Genomic DNA, 26,619 nt, shown 5'->3' on the forward strand with positions numbered 1-26,619 from the left:
ACTTCCAGTTATGTATTGTGATTTATTCCCCCCCATTTTTCTTTTTTTTTTTAATCGTTGCTTAAAACAGGAGCTTGATGTGTCGGTGTCTGGAATGTAGTTGTTGAAACGAAATCTCTCACTTTGAATTTTGCACCGCGGGACACGTCATCTCTCCGTCTGCTTCTATTAGTTGTTAGCAGACTAAACGCTTGGACCGGCAGTCTTTTACGCACTCAATATGACAAGTTTACAGCCATCATTGAAACAATAACGCAAGCCAATCTGTGGCTTTATCACTTCCAACTTTTCATGTTTATTGAAACAAACGTGTAAAGACGTGGACCGGACTTTTCCGGACGCGATATAAAATAGCTAACCTGAGGTTGACGCGTAACCGTCCAACACTGCAAATGAAGTGCAGCAGTCTGGTTGGAACAGCCTGAAAGTGGAGAACATCCAACTTGGAGCAGCACAAGAGCGGGCAAATTAAAAAGTGTCTGGACTCTGGTGAGAGTCCTCAAATCTAAAGAGAACCGTGAGAAACCGGAAATGGGGGGGGGGGGGGGAGAACCCCAAAACCAAAAGAAAAATCCTCCTCCAAATTAGGACGTTGTTCCTCAAATGAAGTAATTGACTTGCAAAAAACAAAACAAAAAAAAAAACCCCAAAGAAAAATAAATTAATTCAAGTCTTATAACTGGGGGGGGGAGAAAAAAAGAAATTAAATTGCGTCAAGGATAACAATAATTCCGAGTCGTTTTTGTCGTTTTACCGTGGCAGGTGAGCCTGAAATCGCTCAACCGTATTTGTGTGTCCGACCTAATCGTCAACTCTCCATAACAGGAAACGGTGAGGTGAGGCCGGGGGCTTCTGGGCTAAAATGGCTTTGAAGGAGCTTCTTGTTTTCAAACAGAGCTGCAGCTCTTCGGGCATTTTTTTTTTTCCCCCCCATATTGGTCGGGGCGTGGAATGCTTCGACTCTGGCATAGAGGAAGGAAAACATGACACCAGCTGGAGCTCTGAATACTACCGAGAGCTAAGTGGGCTACCTTGACCTTTCTCCTAATCTGCCGTTTACAGCTCAAGCCTTATCAATCACTTCCACCCTCGTTTTCACGGTGCAGATGCAGGCCTCGTAGAGCGCGGCTGCCAAAAGTGCGGTCCTCGAGGGCCGCTCCTATCCTGCGTGTTTTTGATATTTTCCCTCCTTCGACACACCCAATTCAACTCATCAGGATCGTTATCGACGTTCTATAGAGCTTGCTGATCAAGTTAGTAGTGTGTGTGTGTGTGTGTGTGTGAAGCAAGATCTACCGGCGACTAAGCTTCCATCATGACTGTTAGTGAGCGCAAGAAGCCCTGGGAGTCCCTCAGTCTTTCTCTCCATGTACTTGGCCTTCTGCCTTCTGTTATTTGTCAGACCTGGACAGGAAGTGCAGGTCCGGCGTGTGCCAGAGTGCGTTTGTATACGTGCGCATATGTGAGTGGCATTGAGGGATAAATGCCGTGACTGGCTCCGAATGTTCCCCGGTGTCGCAGAATGTGCGGTTGGAAAGTCTGAGGATGGAAAAAAGACGAGTTTAATAGATGACGGGAACGAGACGGGCTTCGCCCGTTCGCACATGAATACGCACATTGAATAGCCGTGATCCTACGCGGGCCTGGAAGATCTCTGGAGCGCCGTTTTAAAGTTTTCGACATGGCGGCGATCCAACTCGGTTTAAGGGACGTTTGCGTGTTTTTTTTTTCAGCACTCGTGCCTGCAGGCTTCGTGTCGGAGGACTTGAGCCTTTTTGGGCGTTGACCCTGGCGGGCAGTCATGAGCCTTGTTGCGGCGGCGCCGCCAGAGTGGCACTGGACTTTGACATTCATGATATACTTTATTCAGTTCGATTTTTGTACGACCTAAAAACACAATATGTAAAAAATAAAATAAAAAGCACAAGCACACAAACAATAAAGTAAAAAGTGAGTGTATGAATGAGTCTATTGAGTGCTCTTTGTTGTCTCATCTTGTCATTTATAGGATGGGTCATACCTGGCGGAGTTTCTGCTCTCCAAAGGATATGAGGTAAGAAAGAAAGCCAGGATGCGGGCTTGGCCAAGATGTCATCGAATATGGAGCTTTATCGTATCTTCTCCATCCTGAGGTTCATGGCATTTTGAGACGTTCCAGTTCGTTCAACACGGGACGCATCGAACATCTTTACCAGAACCCAAAGGCGCATACTGAAGGCAGTAAGTGTCTTTTCTGCAGTTTTCTTCACGAATCGAGCAACCGCAACGAAGTTGTAAAATGTCTGGACACCTGTGTTGCCAAACCCCATTACAAAGCACACCCGCCTCATGCCCCTTTACCTAGCCAGGCCAAAAGACAGCGGTGGCATTTTAATTGTCTGAGGGCAGCTTTGTTACTTCAGGACTTGGATGACATGTCATTAGTCACGGAAGAATGAATTCTGCTATCTCCCAGAAAATCCTGCAGTCCAGCCATCAGTCAATGCCATCAAGCTCAAATGCTTTTGGGTTATACAGCAGAATAATGACCCCCCCCCCCCCCCCCAACAAATAAAACATTATGGTTTCAGAGACAGTCTTGAATCTAATTGACATGCTCCAATGTAAAACCAATTCCGGATCATTCCTTGGATCACATGAGATGTCATGTTCATGTTACTTTCTTAACCAGATATGAAGCTGCACTATGGCGACCTGACGGATAGCACGTGTCTGGTGAAGATCATTAACCAAGTCAAACCAACAGAAATCTACAACCTGGGTGCTCAGAGTCACGTCAAGGTAGCATCATCTCATCTCTTATTACCGCTAGCCCATATTAACATTTTGGTTGATAATCGTTGGCATTATTTTTATGTGGCATTTGCCCATTTTGTATGCATGTATATTGTGCACACACGACCGGTACCTCCCCGTTCAACTCTTCAATCGAGTCTGCTGTTCAGCCGACAATATAAGTCGCCGAGATGATTTCACTGCAGTGTGTCACCACAGAGGAAAACATCAGTCAGCCCAGACAACGTCCGTTTCTTCCCAGCAGCTTCGGTCTGCTCTGCGTGACGGGGAATTCCCTTTGACGCTCGTTCAGGCTCATTCGGGGGGGGGCTTGACTTATTGCGATTGTTGCGAGATGGAGCTTGGCTTAACGGTCTCCTCTCCGGATTTACTTCAGTTGGCGGCTCTGCTCTCGGGGCAATGTGCTGGAAAGACGGGGAAAAGAAAAGACTTCTTAAAGCCCTCAGCCGTCTTGAACAGTGCTGTGATTTATTTTTTTATTTTTTTGCCCCCTTCATGATTTCAGATTTGTTTTACAAATCGATCACATTCAAATGTTTGAATATCCAATAAAGTGGAAAAAGTAAGTGCCCCCTGAACAGAACTGCTTGTTCCACCCTTGGCCCCGAGAACTAAAAATCAAAACATTGCGTCTGAAGAGACTTTAGGACCCCTTAGGACCCCGCTCTCTCCTTTGCAGGATCCTTTTAACTCGGCCAACGTAGAAGGTTTTAGAGCATGAACATATAAGGTCAGACGGCAGTATCTCAATGAGATTTAAATCCGGACTTGGACTTGGTCACTCCAAAACCTTCATCCCACGCTTAAGCGTGGCTTCTCCGGTTCCTCTGGCTCCCTCCCACATTGCACAAGCATGCACGTCGGGTCAATCGACGACTCTCAATTACCCACCGCAATGAGTGTGAATTGTTGTTTGTCGAAAAGTGCCTTGGGATTGACTCACGACCGGTCTCGGGTATACGCCGCGTCGCGGGATCATCTCCAGCGAAAATACGTCACGCCGGAATGATTTTCCTGTTTGTTGAGACGCACTCACTGTTATAAAACACGGATCGGTCTATATTATAAAAAGATTCAAACACGGGACCGGGCCGCGGTGTGTTCACCGGCCGGTCGGAGCGGAGCGGCCCGCTGCTCCGACCGATCCCTTTTATCAAAAGGTTAGGCCCCATTACAAGACGGCCTGACTTGCCGACAGATGTTGAAAATGAACTTCAGCTTAAGAATAGGCCCGCCTGTGCCAAGTGAAACATGTCTGCACTTTCCCTATTGAGAGTCGAGGAATGTATCGCGGTTGCCCTTTGTGGGTCACAATTGTTGCTCCATTCGTGAGTCGCCTCTCTTTCTTTTTTTTTTTTTTTTTTTTTAAGTCAACGCGTCAGCGCCGGACAGAGACGCGCGTGTCCTTGAAGAGTGAGAGTGCGGAGGCTTCGGTCAGCAAATCTAGACAATGCATTGTGTCGCTTGCCAAAATCAAGCCCCCCCCCCCCCCGGGGACACCCTGAATCAGTTGCCAGCCAATCGCAGGGCACACAGAGACGAACAACCATCCACGCCCACACTCACACCGAGGGACAATTTAGAGCGTCCAATCAGCCTGCCATGCATGTTTTTGGAATGTGTGAGGAAACCGGAGCACCCGGAGAAAACCCACGCAGGCCCGGGGAGAACATGCAAACTCCACACAGGGAGGCCGGAGCTGGAATCGAACCCGGTACCTCTGCACTGTGGAGCCGACGTGCTAACCACTGGACTACCGGGCCGCCCCCCCCCCCCCCCCTTTCAAAAAAGTCCAAATCAACTGCTGAAATGGAGTTTCACAGATAGGTGGCAGCGTTCAGCCATGGCAGACGACTCCCTCGGGATCTGAGTTTAGCAAATTCAATCAAGCCGCGTCTGGAAATGTCTTTTATTTCTCAAGTGATTGAAAAAACAAAGACAACCCCTCCCCCGCCCCACACCCCACAATGATAATACCACTTAGTGCATTACTGAAAGAAAACTGCGTTAACTGGCAAATTGTCTTGTAACCTTTAGAAAGCTGCAGCTCACAACGGCGTATTCTTCTCTGTGAAGCCCAACTCGGCAGGGGCGCGCGCGGTTATTGACCAAAACGACGGCGGAATGCGCTCATAAAGCTTCTCGGGGCGAAGCCCTCCGGAGGTTGGCACGTTCCGTTACGGTTCCACCTTAGCGGTCGAGGTGTTGAGGAGTTACGCTTCGAAGCGCCGCTCGCTCTCGTGCTCGTTCATCAAAACGCGCGGCCGGCCGTTAAAAGGAACAGTAAAATAAATCAATTGCGGTCGTTCGCCCTTGCTCCGTGATCAGCCGTTTCCTCGCTCGCCGCCCTCGATTTAGATGCCCACCAAATTTCTTTCTTCCTCAGAAAATGTCGGATATAATGCTTCATCCCTGACTTATTTTTGACAAAAGCATCTGTGCGAAGACACCGGGGGAACTTTTCAATTGGGAACCCTCGCTGTTTACAGGTGACAGAAACCAAGTCTCTCTGTGAAAGGCAACCCCCCCTCCACCTCCCCCCCAGCAATGGCCCGTCCTAAAACTCTTTAGTATTTCCCTCCATTCATCCATCCTTTTTTTCTTATTCTTTCGTCAAGGTGGAGGGAACAAAGAACAGTTCCGAACGCTGTTCAATCTTGGAAGATGAACCACAAATATCCTGGAAAGCTTTCTGCTCGGTGATAAACGACTTTAAATTTTAGCTGCGTTTGTTTATTTCGTCGGTTTTATTTGGATTGAGAGTGCCTCAAAACGAATCTCCTCGTATATGGCAGATTGAGTATTTCGAACCTTTTTAAAGCATTCGGATTTTTTTTTTGTCTTTTAAATGTCGGAACATGCCTGGAATGCACGCGTCTCTTTGGTTTTGTTGTTTTGCCGCGGCAAGCGCGTTGCGCAAGCAGGAGCCGCGCTCCCTCACAAAAGCATCGCGTTCGCCGTGCCCGCGGATGAGCCGAGCGTCTTTTTTTGGAACGGCTCCAGGAGTGTCATTGCGGTATGCTGTTTGCGTACAAGTGTAACTGTTGTTTGTGGTTGCCACAGACACAATGGGGAGCGCTCCTTTTCTTTGTCGATAACCCGCTGTCGGAATCCGAGATGATGTGCGTGATGCGCGGGCGTCAGCGCAAGTCCAAAGAATTGCGGTTGAAACACGTGTCCAAGAAAAAGTCGGGAGCTTTAACGTCTGAGCTCGTTAAGTCAGGTTGGCCGTTGCATGTACACGATTCGCAATTTGCCATTGTTGCCTTAAATCTCGAAGTGTCAGTCTATCGTCTTTCTCGTCCGGAAGACTCATGATGCTCCTTTCATTTTTTTTTTTTTTTTCCTCTTCCCCCTCCCCGCAATGATGTCTTCATAAACAACCTTTTTGTAACGCAACGGAAATCCACGTTACCTTCGTCTGGGCCTAGCGTTTCCTCTATCTCATACGGACGGGAAGTAAGTGACGGGATCTGGCTCTTGGAATATGTAGATGAAGTTGAAGGTATCGGTAGAGTGGAAGCGCTTTCAAATGCAAGTCTTTGAACGGGTCACTGTGAGCCCGCGTCCGTATCCGCTCCCACGCCGCAAACGTGTAAGTCGACCTGGGCTGAGCGAGTTGGACAGAATCTTCAGGGACATAAATAAAACGCACTCGCACGCGAATCGACGTTGTATAAATGTTTTGCGTTTCTGCTCGATTCAGTCTCAACAGTCTTCCGACTTCACGATCCTGCTTTCTGTGTGTGCGCGCGCGTGCGTAAAGTATGTTCTGCGGAGCAAACAGCTGGGCAGCCGGAGGTTGCACTTGCGGTTGAAGCAGGTTGCTTTTGGATCGTGGGATAGTGTGGGTCAGCTGAAGTTCTTCCTTCATGTTTCTCCCCCAGGCTGATCACGATCTGTCAATCAATTGCCGATTTTGTCGCAGCACCCCTTGATGCACTTTTTTCTTTTTCTTTTTCGTAGCAGCGTTTTGAGCTACCGCAAACATTTGGCACCTTTGTAGTTGTGAATATATTCTTTTATATATTGTACACCAGGTGTCAAACTCCAGGCCCGGGGGCCAGATCTGGCCCGCCACATCATTTTATGTGGCCCGCAAAAGCAAATCATAGATGCGAACGTCCATGATGCTCGCTAAAATCTCGACCAAGATTTAAAATTCTAATAAATAAGAGACATATTGTAAGCATTTGCTTGTGACCAAACCCCTCATTACAGAAACTTAAACAATAGTTGAATAAACCGTTCTTACTGATTTTATTTTTATTTTTATATGCTTTCAGTCATCACGGCCCTCCAAGGGAACCGGCAACTAAAATGTGGCCCACGACAAAAATGAGTCTGACGCCCCTGCTGTACACGTTCCTCTTGAGTGGTCAGCTCGCATTTGCTGGAAGCATCTCTTCCAGGAAATATGGCTCTCTCTTTGCACGGTTGCGGTTTAAGGGGTGGAAGGAAGGAAAAGCTTTTGTGCTGTCCTACGTGGCAGGGAGAAAGTCTTTCCCCTTGATAGCTGCAACTAAGTGGAGGGCATTTCCTTTCCCGAAAACCCTGAAAGACGAGCCACGCTGCGATGGGTCGAGCCGACATTCCAACCCCCCGTTCTGATTTTCCCACCCTAGGAGAGAGCTAAAAGTCATTGTCTTCGCGTGTGCGTTTGTGACATGCGTGATCATTCTCGTTCATTGCCAGTCGATCGCAACCGGACGACTCAATTTGCCTCTCGCCCGAGCAGGCTTTGTCCGTTCGTGCCCAAAAGGATAGGACAGGACGGCTCCAGCCTTGGTAGTGGCGCATAATCCAAATATGTATCCTCGAAGGTCGAGGCACACCCAACCAGGAATGCTTTCCCTCTTTTGGGATGTAAATGAACAGTCAGTGCTTTGGAGAGAAGCTTGAACTGCGCCACGACTCCAGCGCCTGGTGGCCCCCGCCGTGGAGCCGCACCTCAAGGCCTGGCTCCTGAGGTGTTAGGCCAGGGAAATCCTGATCCAATGTTTTTAATCATCATCATCATGGGTCCGTGAGCCACGCTTTGTCTGGTCCTTCACCTCTGACCCCGTGTCAGTCACGGGGGCGACCCTGCCAGACAACTTATCTCTGAGGATCATTGGAACACGGGATTGGGTATGTCAGTGATTCTATTAACTCATTCACTCCCAAAGACGTTTTTGAACGTCTTTTCAGACTTGGTCCAGAATTGGCTGGTACTGAATGAGTTAAAACACAATTTGAACCTTTTCTTCGGCCGTATGACTTGCGAGGCTGCGGCTGCGCTGGTGTTGCTTTATCGTCTGGCGCTGTGGTCTGCGTGCGTATGTGCAGTTGCACCTGCAGAGGTTGGCGGCGTTTGCCAAAGCCGACTGTTCTTTCAGGACCATGTAAGCAGTGTACGCTCGGCTGCGTCAGTGCATAGTTGTGGGCTGAGGTTGGTTGCTATGTCGGCGGCTTCCTGCGCTCACAATGACAACATTCATCAATAGCAAAATGCATACTGGGAAATGCTTGGGGCCAGTTGCCCGCCGTGGTGTGTGAGGGAGGGCGATGGGGTTGAAAATGGGTGCGCTGGTCAGCCAACGGGTGGAGAAGACGATGCCAAGCGGCTTCTGCGATCGGACTTGATGCTGGGGGGCTGGTTCCAAACACAAGCATGATCCCCGAATGTCTTGTACCTTCCCAAATTCGTCTTTCCCCCAATTGAGATAATTTCAGCTTTCACAGACATCCATATTTGCTTCTGTTGAACAGACGTCGTACTTCGAAACGAGGTTCCGCCTTACCCGCTGCAGGTGAGGTCAGCCCAGTGAAGCTTTTTGGAATCGTCTCGGTGGTTCGATTCAGTGAAGTCTTGGTTGAACACATATGTTGACTCTGCTCGAGCATTCATTACATGCGTGTGTAGATACGTGGCGCGGCAGGTGAGGAAAAAAAAAAGGTGCTTATACTTTTCACAGCGTGCGCGCATGCGCGTGCACATATAAGATCGTGATGTTTAGGTGTCCCAATTCCAACAAGATGAGACTGGAGGAGAGTCTCTGTCAGCATGTCATTTTTTTTTTTTCCAAGGTGTGTTGTTTGTGTATCTGTGTGCAGCAACAGTAGCTTAGGCTACAGCATGCCGTTTGTAAAAACAGCTAGTTAGATGAAGTCCTCAAACGAATGCCTTTCGACTGCAGACTTTCAGCTTAAATTTGAGTGTACGACATCCAATTCAGGGGGAACATGATAAAAATATTCCAAGAAAAAAAAAAATCTTATCACAATGTTCCCGCAACATTCTCCTGAGAGGTAATGATGGATATTGGCATGGCTGTTGAGAACATCCTCATTTATAAACTGCATTTTGTGTTTACACCTCTGCACTGTGAGGCAGATGTGTTGAGCGCTCGACCGCCGTGCCGCCAACAGGAAGACACATTACGACCCAAAAAAAAAAACTGGGGCTGTGAATGCTCAGTGGTCGTCTCCCAATAAAGAAGTTGGTGGTTCAATACCTGGTCAAAGTGTCCTTGAGCAAAATACTGAACCCCGGTTGCTCCTGATGCTCCGTCATCAGTACCTAAATGAGGAAAGATAAGTGACAGCCCATTTACTGGGCTTGTCTTTGTGATCTGAACATGGCTTGTTGAGCCCAAACGTTCATGTGTGATAAATTTGCAAAATGACACAACGAGAGAGTTTGCAAGTGGTACCGGTACAGAGAGGCCCAGTGTTCGTAGTTGCCATAAATAAGGCCTCTTTATTTGTCCGTGTGTGCAGAGCTGATGGAGAAGCACTAAATGGCCAACGCATTTCCTTGCAATTGGCCCCCTTGCCAGGTGTGGTGACCACTAACCAGGAAGGATTTGAACTTGTCATGCGCCTTCCGCCAACCCGGCGCGTCGATAAGCGCAGACAGAAACTCTCGGCTGCGCACGCCGTACCTGTGTGGGCGCCTCCATTTCCAACTTCAGCTCAATTTGCGTTCCTGAAGGTTTGCCTCCCTCTCGGCCTTCCTGTCTGGAAACGGGCATTCTGGGAGTAGAAAATTTGGGATCGGCTCCAATGGACTCCCGGAACGTGTTTTGCTGACCTCCTTGGGATTTGTGAGTGATTGTTCCAGACAAATGTGAAGTGGAAGGGGCCCTGGACTGTTGCAGGTTTTCAGTTCAGCCAACTCATGAAACCGCTTTCATCAGACGGCCTTCAAACAATATGTAAAAGAGCATTCACTCGCCATCCAAGTGTTTCATGATTCCGTCTCATCCCTTGACCCGCAAAACCTTTCGACGAAAAAGGCTTCCGTCTACCTACTGTGCATGTTTTGGAAATATGAGTGGGAGCTGGCTTACCAGGGGAAAACCCCACACAGGAATGTCCAAACCGAGATTTCAACCTACAACTGTTCATTGTGAGGCAGATCCAAGCAAAGTCTTGCTCATTTGTTCAAGAATCCGGTTTTGTTCTTGATGTTGCCTTCTGACGAGTGTTTGTCAGAAACCGTGTGCTTTTAAATGCGATTCACTGGAGCAGTGTGTGAAACGGTAGGAGGAAAATCTGCATCTCCAAATTTGACACAATGGTTGGAGTGGAATGAGATCTTGCCCCAAGTGGAGGAATTGAAGTATTTTGGGGTCTTGTTCACGTGCGAGCGTCGAGTGGATCGGAGCGGCCGAAGTAAGTTTCCTCCGCAGGGTGTCTGGGCTCTCCCTTAGAGATAAGGTGAGAAGGTGGGTCATCCGGGAGGGGCTCAGAGTCGAGCAGCTTCTTCTCCATGTTGAGAGGAGCCAGATGATGTGGCTTGGGCATTTGACGCCTCCCCGCTGAGGTGTTCCGGGCATGCCCCATCGGCAGGAGGCCCCGGGGAACGACCCAGGACACGCTGGAGAGACTATGCCGGCCAGCTGGCCTGGGAACGCCTTCCCGGGAAGAGCTGGACGAAGGGGCTGGGGAGAGGGAAAATCTGGGCGTCTCTGCTAAAGCCGTTGCCCCCGCGACCCGACCTCGGATAAGCGCTAGAAAATGGATGGATAGATGTTTTATACATTTTTTTGTTAGATTTCTTCATTTATTTTTGGAATGAGCCACGTTTTTGTCTTTTCCTCAGATCTCCTTTGAATTGGCCGAGTACACGGCTAATGTGGACGGCGTGGGAACGCTTCGTCTTTTGGACGCGATCAAGACGTGTGGCTTGACCAACAGCGTCAAGTTTTACCAGGCCTCCACGAGCGAGTTGTACGGCAAAGTCCAGGAAATCCCACAGACGGAGACCACGCCCTTCTACCCTCGTTCACCTTACGGTAAACTCACTCGTAGCCGACGTCGAGTCCCGTGTTGTTGTTGTTGTTTTTTTTTTTTAAAGTAATCCGCTGCTTGACGTTGGCCATGTTCAGACACACGACGATTCGCGTGTGCCGCTCGCCTGCGTATGACGCTGTTGCAAGAGAGAGATTCGTTTCGCGGGCCACTTATTTGCTCTCCGCACAACCTGAGGCTAAATGTCTTCCGTTGGACTGGAGTGGCTCTGGCTGAAACAAAGACACCTTTATATTCACGCGGCTCAGCACTCATTTGCGGCACGTAGATGCACGCGCAGGCAATACAAGCGATCCAGTTTCATTTTCTCTGTCGGGTAAATGCCCCGCTTGCTGACATTCCCCCCCCCCCCCCCCCCCCCCTCTGTCAACACCCGAACCGAGGCTTCATGGGTGGGGGGGGGGGGGGGCGGCACATCCGATCATGAGGCATGCTCGGCAATGAATTCATCATCACAAGCGGATGACATGGCCATGGAGACCTCTCTTCGCTTCCAGTGTAACCGGCGGGCGGCGTCGTGTCCAAATTGAGCCCATTTTTGGTCATGTGCTGATAGGATTTGAAATTGATGGAAGATTAGACGCGGTGACACATCCTGGCCATCCGGGTCGTAAAATCATTTTGAATGGTTCCAAGAAGTGACATCATATTCATGCCCAGTCTCGAAGCCTGTCGATTCGGATTTTGGGAAGCGAACAGCGTTCGTGATCCATGGGAGAGTTTTATGAGAGGGCTGCTCTTCATTGGTTTTGCAATTAAATAGCGCAAATGAATGACAAAAGATACAATCCAAAAAATAATGGTTGGCCTTTTTTTTTTTTGTTCCCTGCGACTCATAAAGGTGCTGCCAAATTGTATGCCTACTGGATTGTGGTGAACTTCAGAGAGGCGTACAACATGTTTGCCGTCAACGGGATTCTCTTCAACCACGAGAGTCCAAGGAGAGGTAAGAGCGCACGAGTGACAAACGCACGTCTTCAAACCGCAATCTTTTGTCTCATCCAACAAGCGGCATATGAAAATCATTTGGATCAATCGGTTTGATTGCCTTTTTTGGCAAGTGATTTCACTCGAGTTTTATTTTTCGCATAAAGGAACTCGGGAGCAACCGGGATCCTACTCTCTATCTGTGCTCATTATCCTCGCGCTACCTGAAAAATGATTTAAAAAAATCAAATAAAATTTGGGCTGCTCCTCAAATGCATTTCAACACAGACTAATGCTTGGGGGGAGAGGGTGTAAACCGGGGGTGTCCAAACTTCTTCATCTCCACAGCTTTCTGTGGAAAGGGTGTAGGCAAAATTTTTTTTTGGGGGTGGCCAACAGCCAGACTAGATCCGCCTCTGCAGCCGAATCCCATCTCCACATTCAAAACCAAAAAAAGACAAAACTGTGGATGAGGATCATTAATAAATCAGTCCTAATGTGGAAGAAACAATTCTTGCCTCTAAATTTGCATTATCTTTATTCACTAGAGTGTTTTGAAGATAAATTGTGTTTATAAATCTAAATTGTGACTACAGCGAAAAGTTCTACTGTACACCCTGCCTTCTCACAAACCTTGCGGCACATGTCATTTATATTGTCATATATACTTTTTCAGTCACGTAGCGGGCTGCTGAAAAATGGCCGGCGGGCCGCAAATGCCCCCTCGGCCGTAGTTTGGCCACCTCTGGCGCAATCGATCCCAGTTCCCACAGCGAGTATCTTTTTGCGGTAAGCCGTTAGGTTTTACTGGCTAAGCCTCTGACCTCGGTCGGGTTCGTTGTCAGGGCCTTCGTCGGGGTTTTTGAAATCACAAACACCTGAGTGGTTGACCCGGCCGCACCGCTTACGATGAAGTCATGTGGTATTCATCTCGGGTCACGCTGGCGTGTAAATCAGGTTAAACCGGTGCCTGCAACGCTTCGGGGCATCGCGCACATATTAAAAATGTCACCGCAACCTCTCTTTTGTTTGTGTGCGTGTCTGTTTTTGTGATGTATCATCAGATAGTCAGAACCCAGACTGGCCAATGGTCGTCTTTTCATATGAAACCATTCATGAGATAACAGTTTATAGTGAATAACACACCAATTGAAATGATGTTGGCATGTTACACTCAATCATCCTTCAGATGCAAAATATTTCAGTTCCATTGTTTGTCACTACGATCAGTAAAATGTGCCAGATTGTATCCCTTTCATTTCCCTGCCAGGATTAGTGAGGTGTATTTTCAACGTCATTGATCTCTCGATTTTACAATCAAACAAATAGCAGTCGCTATGAATTATTCACCTTCACCACATTCGTTCGCATCTACTCGCTCGCGACTGTTGCCATATTTTGCTCGCTGTGAGAGAAAAGGAGCATCTGCCGATTGTGCGCTCCCTGGGCGAAAGCGGTAGGAGTGTCGTTGGCAACAATCTTTTTCTCACTGATGAATGAAGAATGTTTTAATGTCTCCGTGACAGAGCAAGTCACAAAGCGTGAATTTGAAGAACCACACCCAATTGGGTGACAGCGCTACTATTAATCCTGCTGCTTGGCGATAAAATGCGAAAACATGAAATCCAAGAGAATATCCATCTTGACGACAGTCCCCTCCAAATGTGTTGCAACGGCAAGGTTGCTTCCTTTGTTTTTGTTGTATCTTTAAAGTCAAACCTCTTCTTTCTCAAGAGCACTCTGAAAGAGTCATTCATGCTTTGGTCACATCTCGGCCGGATGATTGTAACACGCTTTACTTTGGAGTCAGCCAATCCTCCATCAAGCGTCTCCAGTCGGTCCAGAATGCTGCCCGCTCGCCTCTCGACTGGTCCTCGTAAGAGGGAGCACATCACTCCAACTCGGGCATCCCGTTCTCTGGCTACATCATAGAGTTCTTTTTGAGGTCCTATGATTTGTTTTCAAATCTTTCACTGGCCTCCCCCCACCTTGGCTCCCTGAGTCTGCGGACCAGACACAATTAGAGCTCCCAAAAACTAAGCGGCTGTTTTTCCTCTGTGTAAGCTTGAGTTAACCCAAGTGACACGTTGTCAAAACGTTTAAGCCTTTCGTGCGCCGCCGCCTGCGGCCCTGCTCTCTCTTTTTACTTTAAATTTTTGTATATAAAGAATTTAAAGTTGGGGGCGGGGGTCTTCACAAGCCCTGTCCGCTATTCAAACCCCCCTTCAGATGACGTTTTTCCTCGCCTCACTCCTTTTCCCGTTTCTGGGTGTGCCTTGACACTGCGCTAGTGAAACGGCGCACACATGCTCTCTTTTGGCAGCCAAGTTTCAGATATCTGCGAGGATTGCGCAATGCTGCTGATAGCAACTGACAGGATATCATTTTGATGAACGGGATATTTGAGAAACGGCGCTATGACCCGGAAAACAACTTTTCAGGGAAAGAGGGCAACACCAAGGGTCCGCATCATCCTGAAACCCACCGGGAGACGTGTTCCTCATTCTCAAAATATTTTCTTCCATTTGGGTGATTGCTACAAAAAATTGGAGAGAAGAGATTACAAATGCTGTATAAAGCTATCGCAGGTCTTCTGCTCTTCTCAGAGCAAAACGCTGCCTGTTCAGACAAGCGCACGACGTAAATGAGCTCAGCTATGAAATATCTGAAAAGTACTTGGACTGAGCTGCGTGCTCATCTTCAATTTGTGAGACGCGTCAGCGATTGACTACAACTTCGCCTTTGCGCCATACTTACTTGGGGGCGAGTCATGAAAAACTAATCCCACGTTTCAAGATGGAAAAGTACTGACCTTGGAAATGCCGACCTTAATTCCAATGAGCCCCCACTGCATTTCCTCAAAATGTAGAAATAGTCAAACAACAGTGTAAAGCGAGGCACCCCTGTGCAGCACATCTCCCTTGTCAATAATTGGAAGAAATGTTGTGGACGCAAGCAGTTTACGGCCATAGTAGAAGCCAAGTTTCTCCCTGAGCTTTGGTGTCTGAATCTGAGATGTGTGCTTTGAAAGGAAGCTCTTGGTCCAGAAGAAAACCCAGACCCTGCGTATATTTAGAGACCAGCTCCGTTGGACTCACTTGTGGAGTTACAATGGTTCCCTTGTAACTCACTCGCATTTGAGTAGACCAGGGGCTTAGTGTTTTCTGTGTTTGAAACACATTTCAGAGCCCTCAGATGTGACTGGACAACACTAAAAGAAGCTTGGAACAACTCAAAAGCCGGAGTGGGTGTGGATGAACAGTCATGGTGTCATCGGCATAGTAGTGACAAAATCCGTTGGGGCGCGTGAGCACACAAACTGTTGATGTAAATGGAAAATGAAGTGGGTCCCGGGACGGAGCCTTGGGGCACCGCTTTGGTCACATCCAGAACAGAAGAAAAGAACACACTCTGCGTACTTTCATCCAGCTCGACTCGTCTGTCGGACCAGTCGGTCAACAAATCTTCATGGACTCCGTCCAATTCTCCAGCTAGCGACGAGTTCCCATCCCCAAGCATGAAGGAGCGTTGCGGTGTCCTTGTTTCGGATCGATAGTCACGTTTTCCCCACCCTCTTTAGCCTCGCTTCAGACCAGCTGTGCCAGTCAAGCCAATATGTTGTGTTTTTCCTGTCACTTCTCTTGCCAAACAAATCCAAGCGCTGGAGAAATGACATGGAAGAACAAGAAAACACGCGTGTCAGTTTCTGGCAGAGGTTTTGCTGTCTGCTCAGATTTCATGGCCCATGGAATTATGGCGTTTTCTGCCAGCTGGAGGCCAGGTGAAATGGCCACCCCTGCCCCGTTTGAGCTCCAACCCTGCAATAAGCGTCCTTTTCCCCCCGCGCAGGCCTCATCCTGGCTGTCCTGAGTGCTGCTGCCAGTAAAGGAAACACATTAACACTGCTGCCAGCAACAGAGCAGGCTTTGTCCCCCCCACCGGGCAGGCCAGTCGTATATTCAGTTGAAGCTCTGCTCCATGCCGCGCTGATTAGACAAAGGAGGGAGGAGAGCAATCGGGCAGCATAGGTGTGAGCTTCATAAGGAGACCCGGGGTGTGCCAGGTGCTACGTAAGGCCCCGATGAGGCCCTGGTTGCAGCCGTTGCAGTTCAACCCCCAAACCGAAATAGTGTCTTGATTTATGAGTTGAATCTGTCCCTGACCACATTTGCGACTGAAAATAATCATATCATCTTTCCTCACTGAATTAAATGAAAATGGCATTAATCCATTCCAGCGGCGCAAAAAACCCCCACCACATGAAAACAAACAAAAAAAACAAACCCATTTGTTTTACTAACACGGCTCTCCACAGTATTGTGCTGTGTGAAGACAAAGTCATAACACACACTTATAAAATAGAATGTAGAAAAAAACAAAACAAAACCAAACAGTTTGTGCGTCACCATTTCTTGCTGCAGCTCGATTGACATTCGGGTGGGTTTACCGTGGCCACCAGGGGACAGTATAATAAAGACACGACAAAGGAGATTTTTACAACTGTCTGTCTCTATGCGCTAGTACCAGGAGTCGTTTTTCGCAGAAAGTATCATGATCATGATTATTTTACCTGTCTACTTATGGTGCTACACCGTTTGTGTTCAAATATCTTTTGCTTCAAGGGTTGTATAATTGCCACCTGTTTCATTTGCCCATCTATGGCGTTTTGCATGGCGCATTGGCATGCAGTTGATGGAAAATCGCCAGTTTTGTGCTTTTGTTAAATTCACAATGTGTCAGAGTCTTTGTTTTATGTTCAAACTAGAACTGGCAGCTTAAAGCGAATAGTGTGTATCCAATTGTCCACTGTCTGCTGCTTGTTAGTTGAGCCGCCCGCCATTCAGCGCTTGTAACTCCAATTTTTGCTCCCAAAAGAAGACGCAACCTCTATCTTGAAAAACTGGTCAGGCCACTTGTAAGTCGAAGTGCCACCGGCAACGACTTTTCCAAGTTGGTGTGCCTGTATTTGTATTGGATTATTTAGCGTTGACAAACTATGTACAGCCATTCAATACAGTCAATTAACAGCTCGCAGCCCATATTTATTTATGGAGGCCTTCAAGAGAATATGCAATGAAATCAAATTAAACTGGCAGCTCTGCAGTTTTATGATCTTGTAATCTTTGGTTTCTGCCTCTCAACCAGCAAAGCTTCTTTGGGTGTCTTGAAAAGCGCAATGCAAGTGTTATGTACTATGTGGTCGACCTTTTAGCACAGTGCAGAGGTCGTGGGTTCGATTCAGGCTCCGGCCTTCTTCTATGGAGTTTGCATATCCCCCCCCCCCTTGACTGCGTGGGTTTTCTCCGGGTATTCCGATTTCCCCCCGCATTCCGAAAACATGCACGGCACTCTGAATTGTCCCTCGGCATGACTGTGAGCGTGAATGGTCGTTTGTTATTGTGTGCCCTGCGAATGGATGGCAACCAGTTCAGGGTGTCTCACGCCCACTGCCCGAAAGTCACCTGGGCTAGGCCCTGGCACGCCCTTGTGAGGATAAGTGAATTAGAAAATGGACGGATGGATGGGTAGTTCATTCAGAGAGCAATAATACAAATTCCCGTGGAGTGTCAGTCACTTGCATTTTTTTGATATTCATGGCACATCTCCGTTCCTATTCCCTTATGGAGTACTCTGACGATTGTTGAGGAAGTTACCGTTCAAGTCAATGCTGCTTTTCACGCACGCACACCTGACGTCAAATATCTGAATTGGTGTTTATCACTCCTTACGTGTTGAGAGGCTAGCTATGTGTACAAGCACCAGCACGCTATATGCCACAACGTATGTCTGGCCTTTTCTGGTCTGTTTCGTCTCAGCCCGCAGTGCCTGTCAGTATTTTATGAAATAATGACTACAAATTTGGTGCATTTGGTACGATTGCCTTGATGGGATTTTCCCCGAGTCTTAAATAGAGGCGCTGCTCCTTGTCAGGGCGACGGTAACGCAATGTCGAGACAGAGCTGCGTTATTATGGCGCGGCAGGAAAAAAAAAAACAACAACAATCGGACATTTGCGAGAGGTTCAGGGTGATGGGAGGTTGATTTATACGGCATTATATGTTTATGGAATGAAAAGAGCACTCTTTGATGCGAGATGTGATGTTTGAAAACGCTCGCAAATCATCCTCGCACATATCACGACGGACGAGCGGAGAGCCAGCTCGAATCAGGGATTCCGAGCGAGATGCCGCATTAGTCGAGCTGACACCATAATAGCGGGGTTGCGTTTCCAACTCAAAAGTGCTTTATTTTGCTTGGACAAGTGCAACTTGTATGAGCGGGATCTCCGCAGCATCTTTTCCCCCGCACAGTTTGAACAGGCAACGTGATACCAGGCCCGGGTGTTCCGCCAAAAGTTCCAGAACTCTTGTAAGCCCGCTAACGGCAAATCAATAACGAGCCCATTTTGCGGATTGCCGCTGAATATGAACACCGCCCGTTTCTGATGTCGTGGAGCCCGTGTCCATGTGACATCCCGGAAATTGAACCTGCAGTTGCGGAAAACTCGGGTGTGAGCCTCCTGTTGATTATTTTTATTTTATTTATTTTTTTTTTTTGGGTGGGGTTTGTTTTTTTGTGACCTCCCTGATGTTTTTGCAACTAATAAACTCACTGTCTGATTTGCTTTGGCGTATGGGCCAGATTTTACACCAAGACTCGAAATGACAGAGGAAAATGATAGAGTGGAGCTAAGCTGCTCTGGCTCCAATATAAAGTGGGAACAAATTGACTTTACTTGGGCTGGTTCTTTTGATTTAGTTTTGGATCAGTTGAAGCTGAGCTGGACTGCGGGGCTCTATTATTTTGTGTGCGCGTGCGTGTTGGGTTAATTTGCGTAACAGTTTGGTTGCGATCTGTCGCTCGACCTCAATGAGCCATTTTTGCCTCTCACTGGTGTGTATGTTCAGCAAAGCTGAACGGCCTTTATTTTTCGATGTACATCGCGCGAGCTTCAATTGGAATACGAATGAGCTCCATAAACACTTATATCATATATATATATATATATATATTTTTTTTTTTCAGGGTCCAATTTTGTGACACGGAAGATCAGCCGCTCTGTGGCCAAGATTCACTTGGGCCAGCTGGAGAGCTTCAGTCTGGGCAACCTGGATTCCAAGAGGGATTGGGGACATGCCCGCGACTATGTGAAGGTACAACATCATCTGCGCACGAACCAACCCGCGCACACACACAAGACCAGAAAAAGACCCACAAATGCCACATTTTTCCCCAACGTAAAAATCGAGTGCCAAATTGACACGCAAACAGCGCAAACATTCACCGTAGTCAGTTCGACCAATGTCCTCAAGAAGAAGTTAGACGAAGCAATTGTTTGCGACACCGGCGACGACCTCCGGGGGGCAGGAGTGGCGCTAACGCCATCGGTTTGTGGAAAACATCGTAAAATGCAATCCACCCAATAACAAGACTGAAAGGAAGGCCGGGCAGAAATTTGTCCAGCAGTCACGGAGCTTCCACAAGTCTTATGAACCGATGAGCCAAATATTGATCTTGATTGATGTGATGGCAAGGCCAAATTTTCAGAGCGATTCCCGTACGAGCATTCACTTTTGAGTCCTCTCCGATACTGATGCCAAGCGCTTGATACCGCAAGTAATTATGATTTATCAAATTTAAACCAGCACAGTGACAGATAGTTGCGAACAAAGTCTTTCCGGCGCATGCGATGAGTCGCCCATTTTTCTAACAGCCGCAGCGTAGCACCAACTCCCGCTGATTTGATTTTTTTTAGCCCCAAGTATCGGCGGATGGCGTCGGCATCCTCCGCGACGACAACCCGATAACCTTGAAATGAGAAGGGTATGGCCCCGCTCCCGATATCGGCTGTCGTCACCCGCCCATCCCCGCTCGTCATCCTTTTTTAATGTCGCGTTCCGAAATCAAAGTAGCAGTTTTGGATCTGCTGTCTGATACTCCACCAAATGTTTTGAGTCTACAACAGAAATAAAGGAACGGGCTTCGGCGTTCTACTACGGCTTCCGCAACCCACAGTGCAACCACAAGCGATATTTTGTTCCAAGGGCCACTGTCGCGAAGTGAATAGGAAAGTTTTGGTGGAAACGTGGCTCAACTCTGCGTGCCCTGCATGGGAGCTGAACAGTGCACAGATGTCCACATAACGGAGGACGGTTTTTCCCCAGATCATTTGCGAGTTCAATGTGCGTCCCGTTTGAAGCCTCTTGTGATTTTCTGCCAAAAGAAAACTCCAGATAGCAAAAGGGAGCGGCTGCGGCGCAACACCGCCTGCCGTGAGCCCGTAGACTCCGCTCCCATTTCCCACGGCTCGGCCGTACGGCCCGGCTCCCTTGCAGACGAGAGCGCGGTGGCGAGATGAAACAAAGGAACGGGGGTCACCGCATCCCGGATCAGGCGCCGGCTGACTCTTTGGAAATCTCGTCGGCGCGCGCGTCAGGAAACATTCCTTGTAGCAAGCCAAAGCATGCGATCGCTTACGTTGGGGAACGCATGCGTGCGGCTGAGGAGATGAAAGGCTCGACGGGCCACCGTGTCTGACAGAAGACCCCCCGACGGCGCGCTGTTGTTCTAAGGAGTTGATGGTGGCGTAGGTAGCGGGGGAACATTCTTTGAGACGGGAGCCGAATTGAGGAGGTTCAAATGCAGATCAGAGCGTTGCGTCATGGCGGTCAAGCGCTCAAAGCATCAAATGCATCAATGTCCGTGACTCTTTTTTTAAAACATTTTTGACGCCGCGCGGTTACAATGGAGCCACTTTTCCGAAACCTCTTCCGAGGTGGTTCGAAAACGCGGTTGCCCCCCGTGACGCCTCCGGCATCTGATTGGCCGACGTGTGCGGCCGTTTCTTAACAGTAGACGCAGAAAATTGGTGAAGATTGCACGACTGTCTGTGTCCTATGTGTTGTGTTGTGTTGTGTTATTTGGACTTCAAAATGGCGCTGCGTGAGTGGCTGCCTTTCCAGCAGCTCCTATATTTTTGTTGTTCTACTTCTTCCTTTCATAACTTTGCTGCTGTGAATTGGGAATTTCTCCATTGCGAGACTAATAAAGGTTTTCTTATCTTATCTTATAATTGTGCTTTACAATAATACTCAACCATAACCAGCCTTGACGGCAGGATCGGGTCGGGGCGGTCTTCTTCTTCTTTTTTTTTTTTTTTTTGTCAAGAGCATTTCTGAATGCAGCCAGCGGCAAATGACGACGGCAATACTCTTTCGCTTCGAACTGCCTTTGAAATCGAGTTTCCTTACCTGAACTCGAATCCCACATAGCGTCGTAACCCGGTCGGCACCTTTTGGCAAATTCTTTTCAGCCGAATGCTGTTTGCCATGCACATCCGTCTGGGATCATCTGCTGCCTTGCTTCCATCACCACGTTTGAGATGTTTTGTACCGAGCGGTATTCATGAAGGTGAAAAGCCAACACCCCTCACCGCATTGAAACGATGGCTAAAATGCTGCCATGTCACATCTGCGTGAGTCTGCTCAAGGAGCTAGCCGAGAGTTTAGTTGCAGAGAACATGATGTTGAATGGGCCTTTTTTTTTTTTTCAAGCCTTTGCGCTCTAATTGACGGGGTACCTTCCCGTCCAAACTGCTCCGGATTGCCGCATCGATGCATGCGTCTGATGCCAGTCCGGTGGAGCCCGACTTGAGACGCTGCAGGTTTCCTGTGGGAATTGCCAACATTCCAGCTCCGGTAAATCAGGCACCTCCACGCTTCATGTCTCGGGCTTGCGGGAAGCCGAACAGAAGCCCGGGGGGTACTGAGGTTAACTGAGGTGGAGGTGGAAGAGCCCCCCCCCCCCGCCCCAAAAAAAAAAGTGGTCGACGCATCTGTTCAGCCGCTCTGCAGGCAATCAAAGGCCGCAACTGTCATCGTTGCTTTCTTTCGCCTCATTTTGAAACGCCGGTCCGGCCAGTGTCGGCACTAAGTTGCCGCGGCAAATGCAAACAAGCGGCAGTTTGTAAACAGAAAGCATGTGTGTCTGCTTTTGGGCTGACAACTGCTTTTCCTCCTCATCTTTCTCGTTCTCCTCACCCCACCCGAGACGGGGAAATTGCTCCTAATTGGCCGCGGGTAGATTGCGGGCGGCGGGGGGGGGGGGGGGGGGGGGGCGTGCTGCGTTTCTGCTTTAATGATGTCTGAAGGCGCGCGTGTGGCTGGCTGGGCATCATCTCAGCCGTGTATCGGGTATCTCCGCCGCGTCGGCGCGCCGGCGACTCTCATTCAAGCCCTTTATTTGTACGACGCGGGGACATTTGCTGTAAAGTGAGTCAAGACCATTTATTTGGCGATGTTCTCAGAGAAGACTGACTGAAATGAAATGCCCAAATATTAGAAAGTTACCATTTTTGTTGTCTGGAGCTTTCCGATCCAGTTGAAGGGACGTAACAAATCCATACGATACTTCGTTGGAGCCATTTTCAACGAAAACGGCCAGCAACGATGACGTACGATGAAGATTTCGATGTGTAAAAACATGAACGTGTAATACGGCGTGAACATGTCCCTGACAAATACGTGTACGCGAAGGGGAAAAAAAAAAAAAAACGCTTTTGTAAGACGTGACGCAAAACGGCCGCGGCGTTCCTACTTCATCTCTGAAAACATTCAGTCAGCAAGCGTTAGTCGCCTTTGGCAACCGCCAGCGCCGCCGACTGTCATCAGTTTAGGATGTGCCGCACCCCGAAGCCTGTCGGCCTCCAACTCCGCCATGATCTTTTTTTTTTTTTTGCCATTACGGTTGATTTCCGAAATCGTCGATTTTGCCCAATTCGAAGTCTCGGCTGAGCTCCGTCTGGGAGACTCCCCCTTTTTGGAAAGTGAGAGACAATTTCAGCCTCGACAGCCAGCCAGCCACATTTGCTTCTGTTTAGCAGACGTGTTTTCAGACCGCGTGCTCAGGACCGCGCCTCGCCTCCGGAAGTTCAACAATGTCCGAGTCCATCGGTAGCGTTGCTAAGCAACGGAGTGGCGTCATTCGACAGTGTCTTTTTGACTTGGTCATCTTCATTTTCATTCGCCAACTGCCCTAACCCGAGCGCTTGAATATCCAGGCATGAAGTCATGGCGGGATGCCCTTTATGATTTAAGATGCCCCTTATTTTAATTTGCACTTTTATTGAACTGTGCACAGAACATTTATTTTGTGCAATGAAACACTCCCCCCCCCCCCCCCCCCCAATTTTGCTGCTTTAAATTTGCTGCTCAAATTTCCCCAGTGTGGGACAATTAAAGGTTATCTCATCTTTGTACCTGCACGAGGGTCATCCGTTTCAAATAGACTGACTTTTTTTGGGGGGGGGGGGCGGGGGGGACAAATGACTTTTTTTTTTTTTTTTTTTTTTTTTTAACATAGAATGTCTCTCGTACCCCAGCAAAGCTTTACCTCCTGTCTGGCTCCTGTTGTTATCCGCTTTGCAAACATCTCCACTCCGCCTCTTGATGTCCAAGAGGCAGTTTTTTGCTTTTGTGCCCTGACGAAAGCTGGCATTGTTCTGACTGTTCTCACAGATTGCGAAACTGCTGCCAGATGAGTTGCGGTTGACCCGTGGACGTTGTGAAAGCCCGTCTCCTTCTGCTTTTTTTTTTTTTTTTTTTTTAAATTCACGTATTTATTTAAAGCTGATGATTACCAGTTAGATTCAGGCGTATACGCGCGTGCATGCGCGGGTGGCTGCCCTTGCGGTGTGATAACTGTCACAATTCTTGGCATTGTGTTGATGCCATTTGGCCACGGCGTCGCCCCACCGGTGTCATTTTTCACCATCTTTATTTTTGTTCTTTTTTTTTTTTCCGTCATCCGCGGCAGCCGTCTGTGCGCTCGCTATTGGTTACAGATGAGGCTAATTAGCCAATCTGAGCCAATCGTCGATGATTGATGAAAGCGCCGGCTCATTCATCACGCGTTTGGTCTCGGAGGTGACAATATGAGCCATTTCATCAAACTTTCGACGGTACGCTCCACCTGTGTTTGTCGAAACGGGAGACTTTTTTTTTTTTTTTTGAAGCCGGTTCAAACTTCAACCCGTTGCCGTGGGACATTTTCACTGCACGTGCGATGAAATGAACTGAATTGGTATCAAACACTCCCGTTCCATTTCGAAGCCGTATGGTCTCCAATGTTTCCTTCTTTCTTGTTTTTTTTTGGGGGGGGGTCTTTTACTTTCATATAAAAGTAGTGGCTCTGCCGCTGTGCGGTATGCAAGCGGCTCGGTCTCGTTCGCACGCCTTCGTGGTGATTTGCAGTCTGAACGGTCGCGTTCGCAAACGTCTTGAAATGGATTTTTCAGGTTCGTGATTTATTGGCAAGAGGCTGGTAGGGGATGAGAACAAGTTGAAAGCAAATCTTGACCGCATGTAAACGTAGTCACTGGTTATGCAACTTAAAGTTCCAACTTTCAGCAGGGTTGGGGGCTGCGGGGGGGGGGGGGGTCATATCTCCCACCTGGGTGAGTGGGGAGCGGGGGCGACTTGGACAATGATGAATCAGGCTGATCTCCAGAGAGGGGAACAGCTGGCGGACAGTCTCGGCACCCCCCCGCTGCGCCATTCGAGGCAGCCCGCCTACTGCGGATGAACTTGAAAGAAAGAAGCCGCTACGGGCTCCAGCTCAAAACGCGACAGCGCAAACTCCGATCAGTTTCACGCTATGCTCGGAGGGTCGCGATAAAACACGACATTCGGCATACGCGGTTCGATTTACATTTTGGTTGATTGAGATCCACATTGTGTGACACGTCAGTATTTGTGTCTTACCGGCCAAGTTAGAAAAGTGCATTTTGGCGAGCGTCGGTGTGCGTCAGGAAGTGAGGTGAGCTGAGGTGTCGGAAGTTTCCCGCAGTCCGGACTTATGACCATTGGGGATGGGCTGTCTGCTGTAGCGTCGGGGGTGCGGGGGGGGGGGGTCATCCTGTTGAAACCGTCTGAGCAGTCTGGCCAACTTTGGGACTGGAATGTGTGCGACCTCCTCTTCCTCCTTCACACTCCCTCCGCGCACACTCTTGCGCGTCTGCGACTCCGTCAGATGGTCAAGCAGCTCGTGGGAACCTTCTCGGTCCAGACTGCCGAGTGTCAACGTCGAGGCAAATATCAAAAGGGTCACGGCGCTTTGGGGGCGTTCTCACAACATCCCATCCTCCCTCTCCAGATAAAGACGTTGCGATATTGCTTATCTGATTTTCTTTTTTTTTTTTGTTGATCTTGTTGGAATCATCATAAGATGTGTGTGGAAGCCCTCGGCAGACAACGCGGATACGAAATAGACCGATCGAGTCAAGAGGAGGCCCGTCTTGTGTCCTGTACGTGGAAATACGCAATTACGCTTGCCTCTCGCTACCGCAGTAAATAAAATAAGAAGAACATCGGTGAGAATCGCCGTGGTCAGTTAAAGTGACGGGCATGAAAGCCAGCAGGCAGGAGAAACGGACAGTTTGGACAATACGGCGATGTGGGCGTCGCATTTCAACTCCATGCTAACTGCGAAAGCTGGTGGCTGACTTGCAAATCTGGTGTCATGGAACAAATTCCTCCCCTTCCAAGTTTTTTTTGGATCCATAGACGCATCCGCAAACGGCTCTCTCGCCACCATCCAGGAATGGGTCCGTACCGATTAGGCCCTCCGTCTTGTCGTGTGACGTCTACGCCCGGTCGGTCCAAGACACGCTACGATATTTATCTCGTCGTCCTGACAGCGCGACCGTCGCGAACGATAAAAAAGTGATGTCGTTTGACAACGGGAGTCGTCGACATTTTACGGGGTATCCCGAGGGTGGATCCCGTCAGTGCTAGCAGAGGCTTTTTTTTTTTTTTTTGCATTTCGAACCTCTCGGCTTGACACCTGATTTGTCTTGCCCTTCCCTTCTCCTTAACTGCTCCCACTTCCGTCTTCTCATGGCTTTCTGCGTTTGTTTTCTTTGCCAAAGGGCTTCATGTGCCATCTTGTGCCTTTACATATCGAGTACATGCGTGGGCACCAAATGCCACGCTCACTCAATCACAGTGACTGCAGACTTCCCTTGACAGCTGCTATAAAAAGCGGCAGTCGTTAAAAACAGAAGACCTGTCATTATGTGTGGGGTTGTTGTTTTTTTTTTGGGGTTGTTTTTTTGTTTTTTAAACAAAGAAGAGCAGACCCACAGCAGAGCAAGTGACCCTCCGAACGTGTTTCGCTGGGGATCTGGGCCCCAAACACTGCAAATCAGGCCCGCCGCATAACAAGCGATGCGACCAAACACGACTGAACTGGATAGTCTGAAACAAATTACTGTTCACGACTCACACCGGGCACACTTGGCCACTGAGCTTGGCGCTCATATCAATTTGCCGCGCCAGAAAAGCCTCAAAGCCTCGTGTTCGACACGCGTGACTACATTGTCAAATCGTAGCCTGTTTACGAACTCGAAAGGAAGAAAGCGATAAAGGAATACGGCTATTTCATTTCCTCGCCGTGTACATCTGATATCCGCCAACAAAACCTCAAAGTATAGAGTCGATTGGCGATTGCCGCGGCCGATGGTGCCCACCCGTTTTGTCCCTGAGCTTCAGACCGGTGTTGACACTCTTGCGGGGACCAGCGCGGTCCAAATGCTAGCCC

The 26,619-nt window shown here is 48.6% G+C and overlaps 1 protein-coding gene across 1 annotated transcript in view; it reads left to right on the forward strand.

Annotated features, from left to right (window-relative positions):
• The window catches only part of gmds (GDP-mannose 4,6-dehydratase), a 56,136-nt gene that overhangs the window by 2,238 nt on the left and 27,279 nt on the right, over nt 1-26,619 (forward strand). Inside the window, exons 2-7 of the mRNA XM_086115427.1 lie at nt 2,009-2,053; nt 2,133-2,220; nt 2,672-2,781; nt 10,886-11,078; nt 11,936-12,040; nt 19,048-19,175. Coding sequence (XP_085971553.1) covers nt 2,009-2,053; nt 2,133-2,220; nt 2,672-2,781; nt 10,886-11,078; nt 11,936-12,040; nt 19,048-19,175 — 669 coding nt within the window. The remainder of the gene's footprint in view (nt 1-2,008; nt 2,054-2,132; nt 2,221-2,671; nt 2,782-10,885; nt 11,079-11,935; nt 12,041-19,047; nt 19,176-26,619) is intronic.

Source organism: Hippocampus guttulatus, chromosome 7, assembly GCF_054856545.1.
Source record: "Hippocampus guttulatus isolate MCC_2025c chromosome 7, RoL_Hgut_1.0, whole genome shotgun sequence".
Classification (NCBI taxonomy): domain Eukaryota; kingdom Metazoa; phylum Chordata; class Actinopteri; order Syngnathiformes; family Syngnathidae; genus Hippocampus; species Hippocampus guttulatus.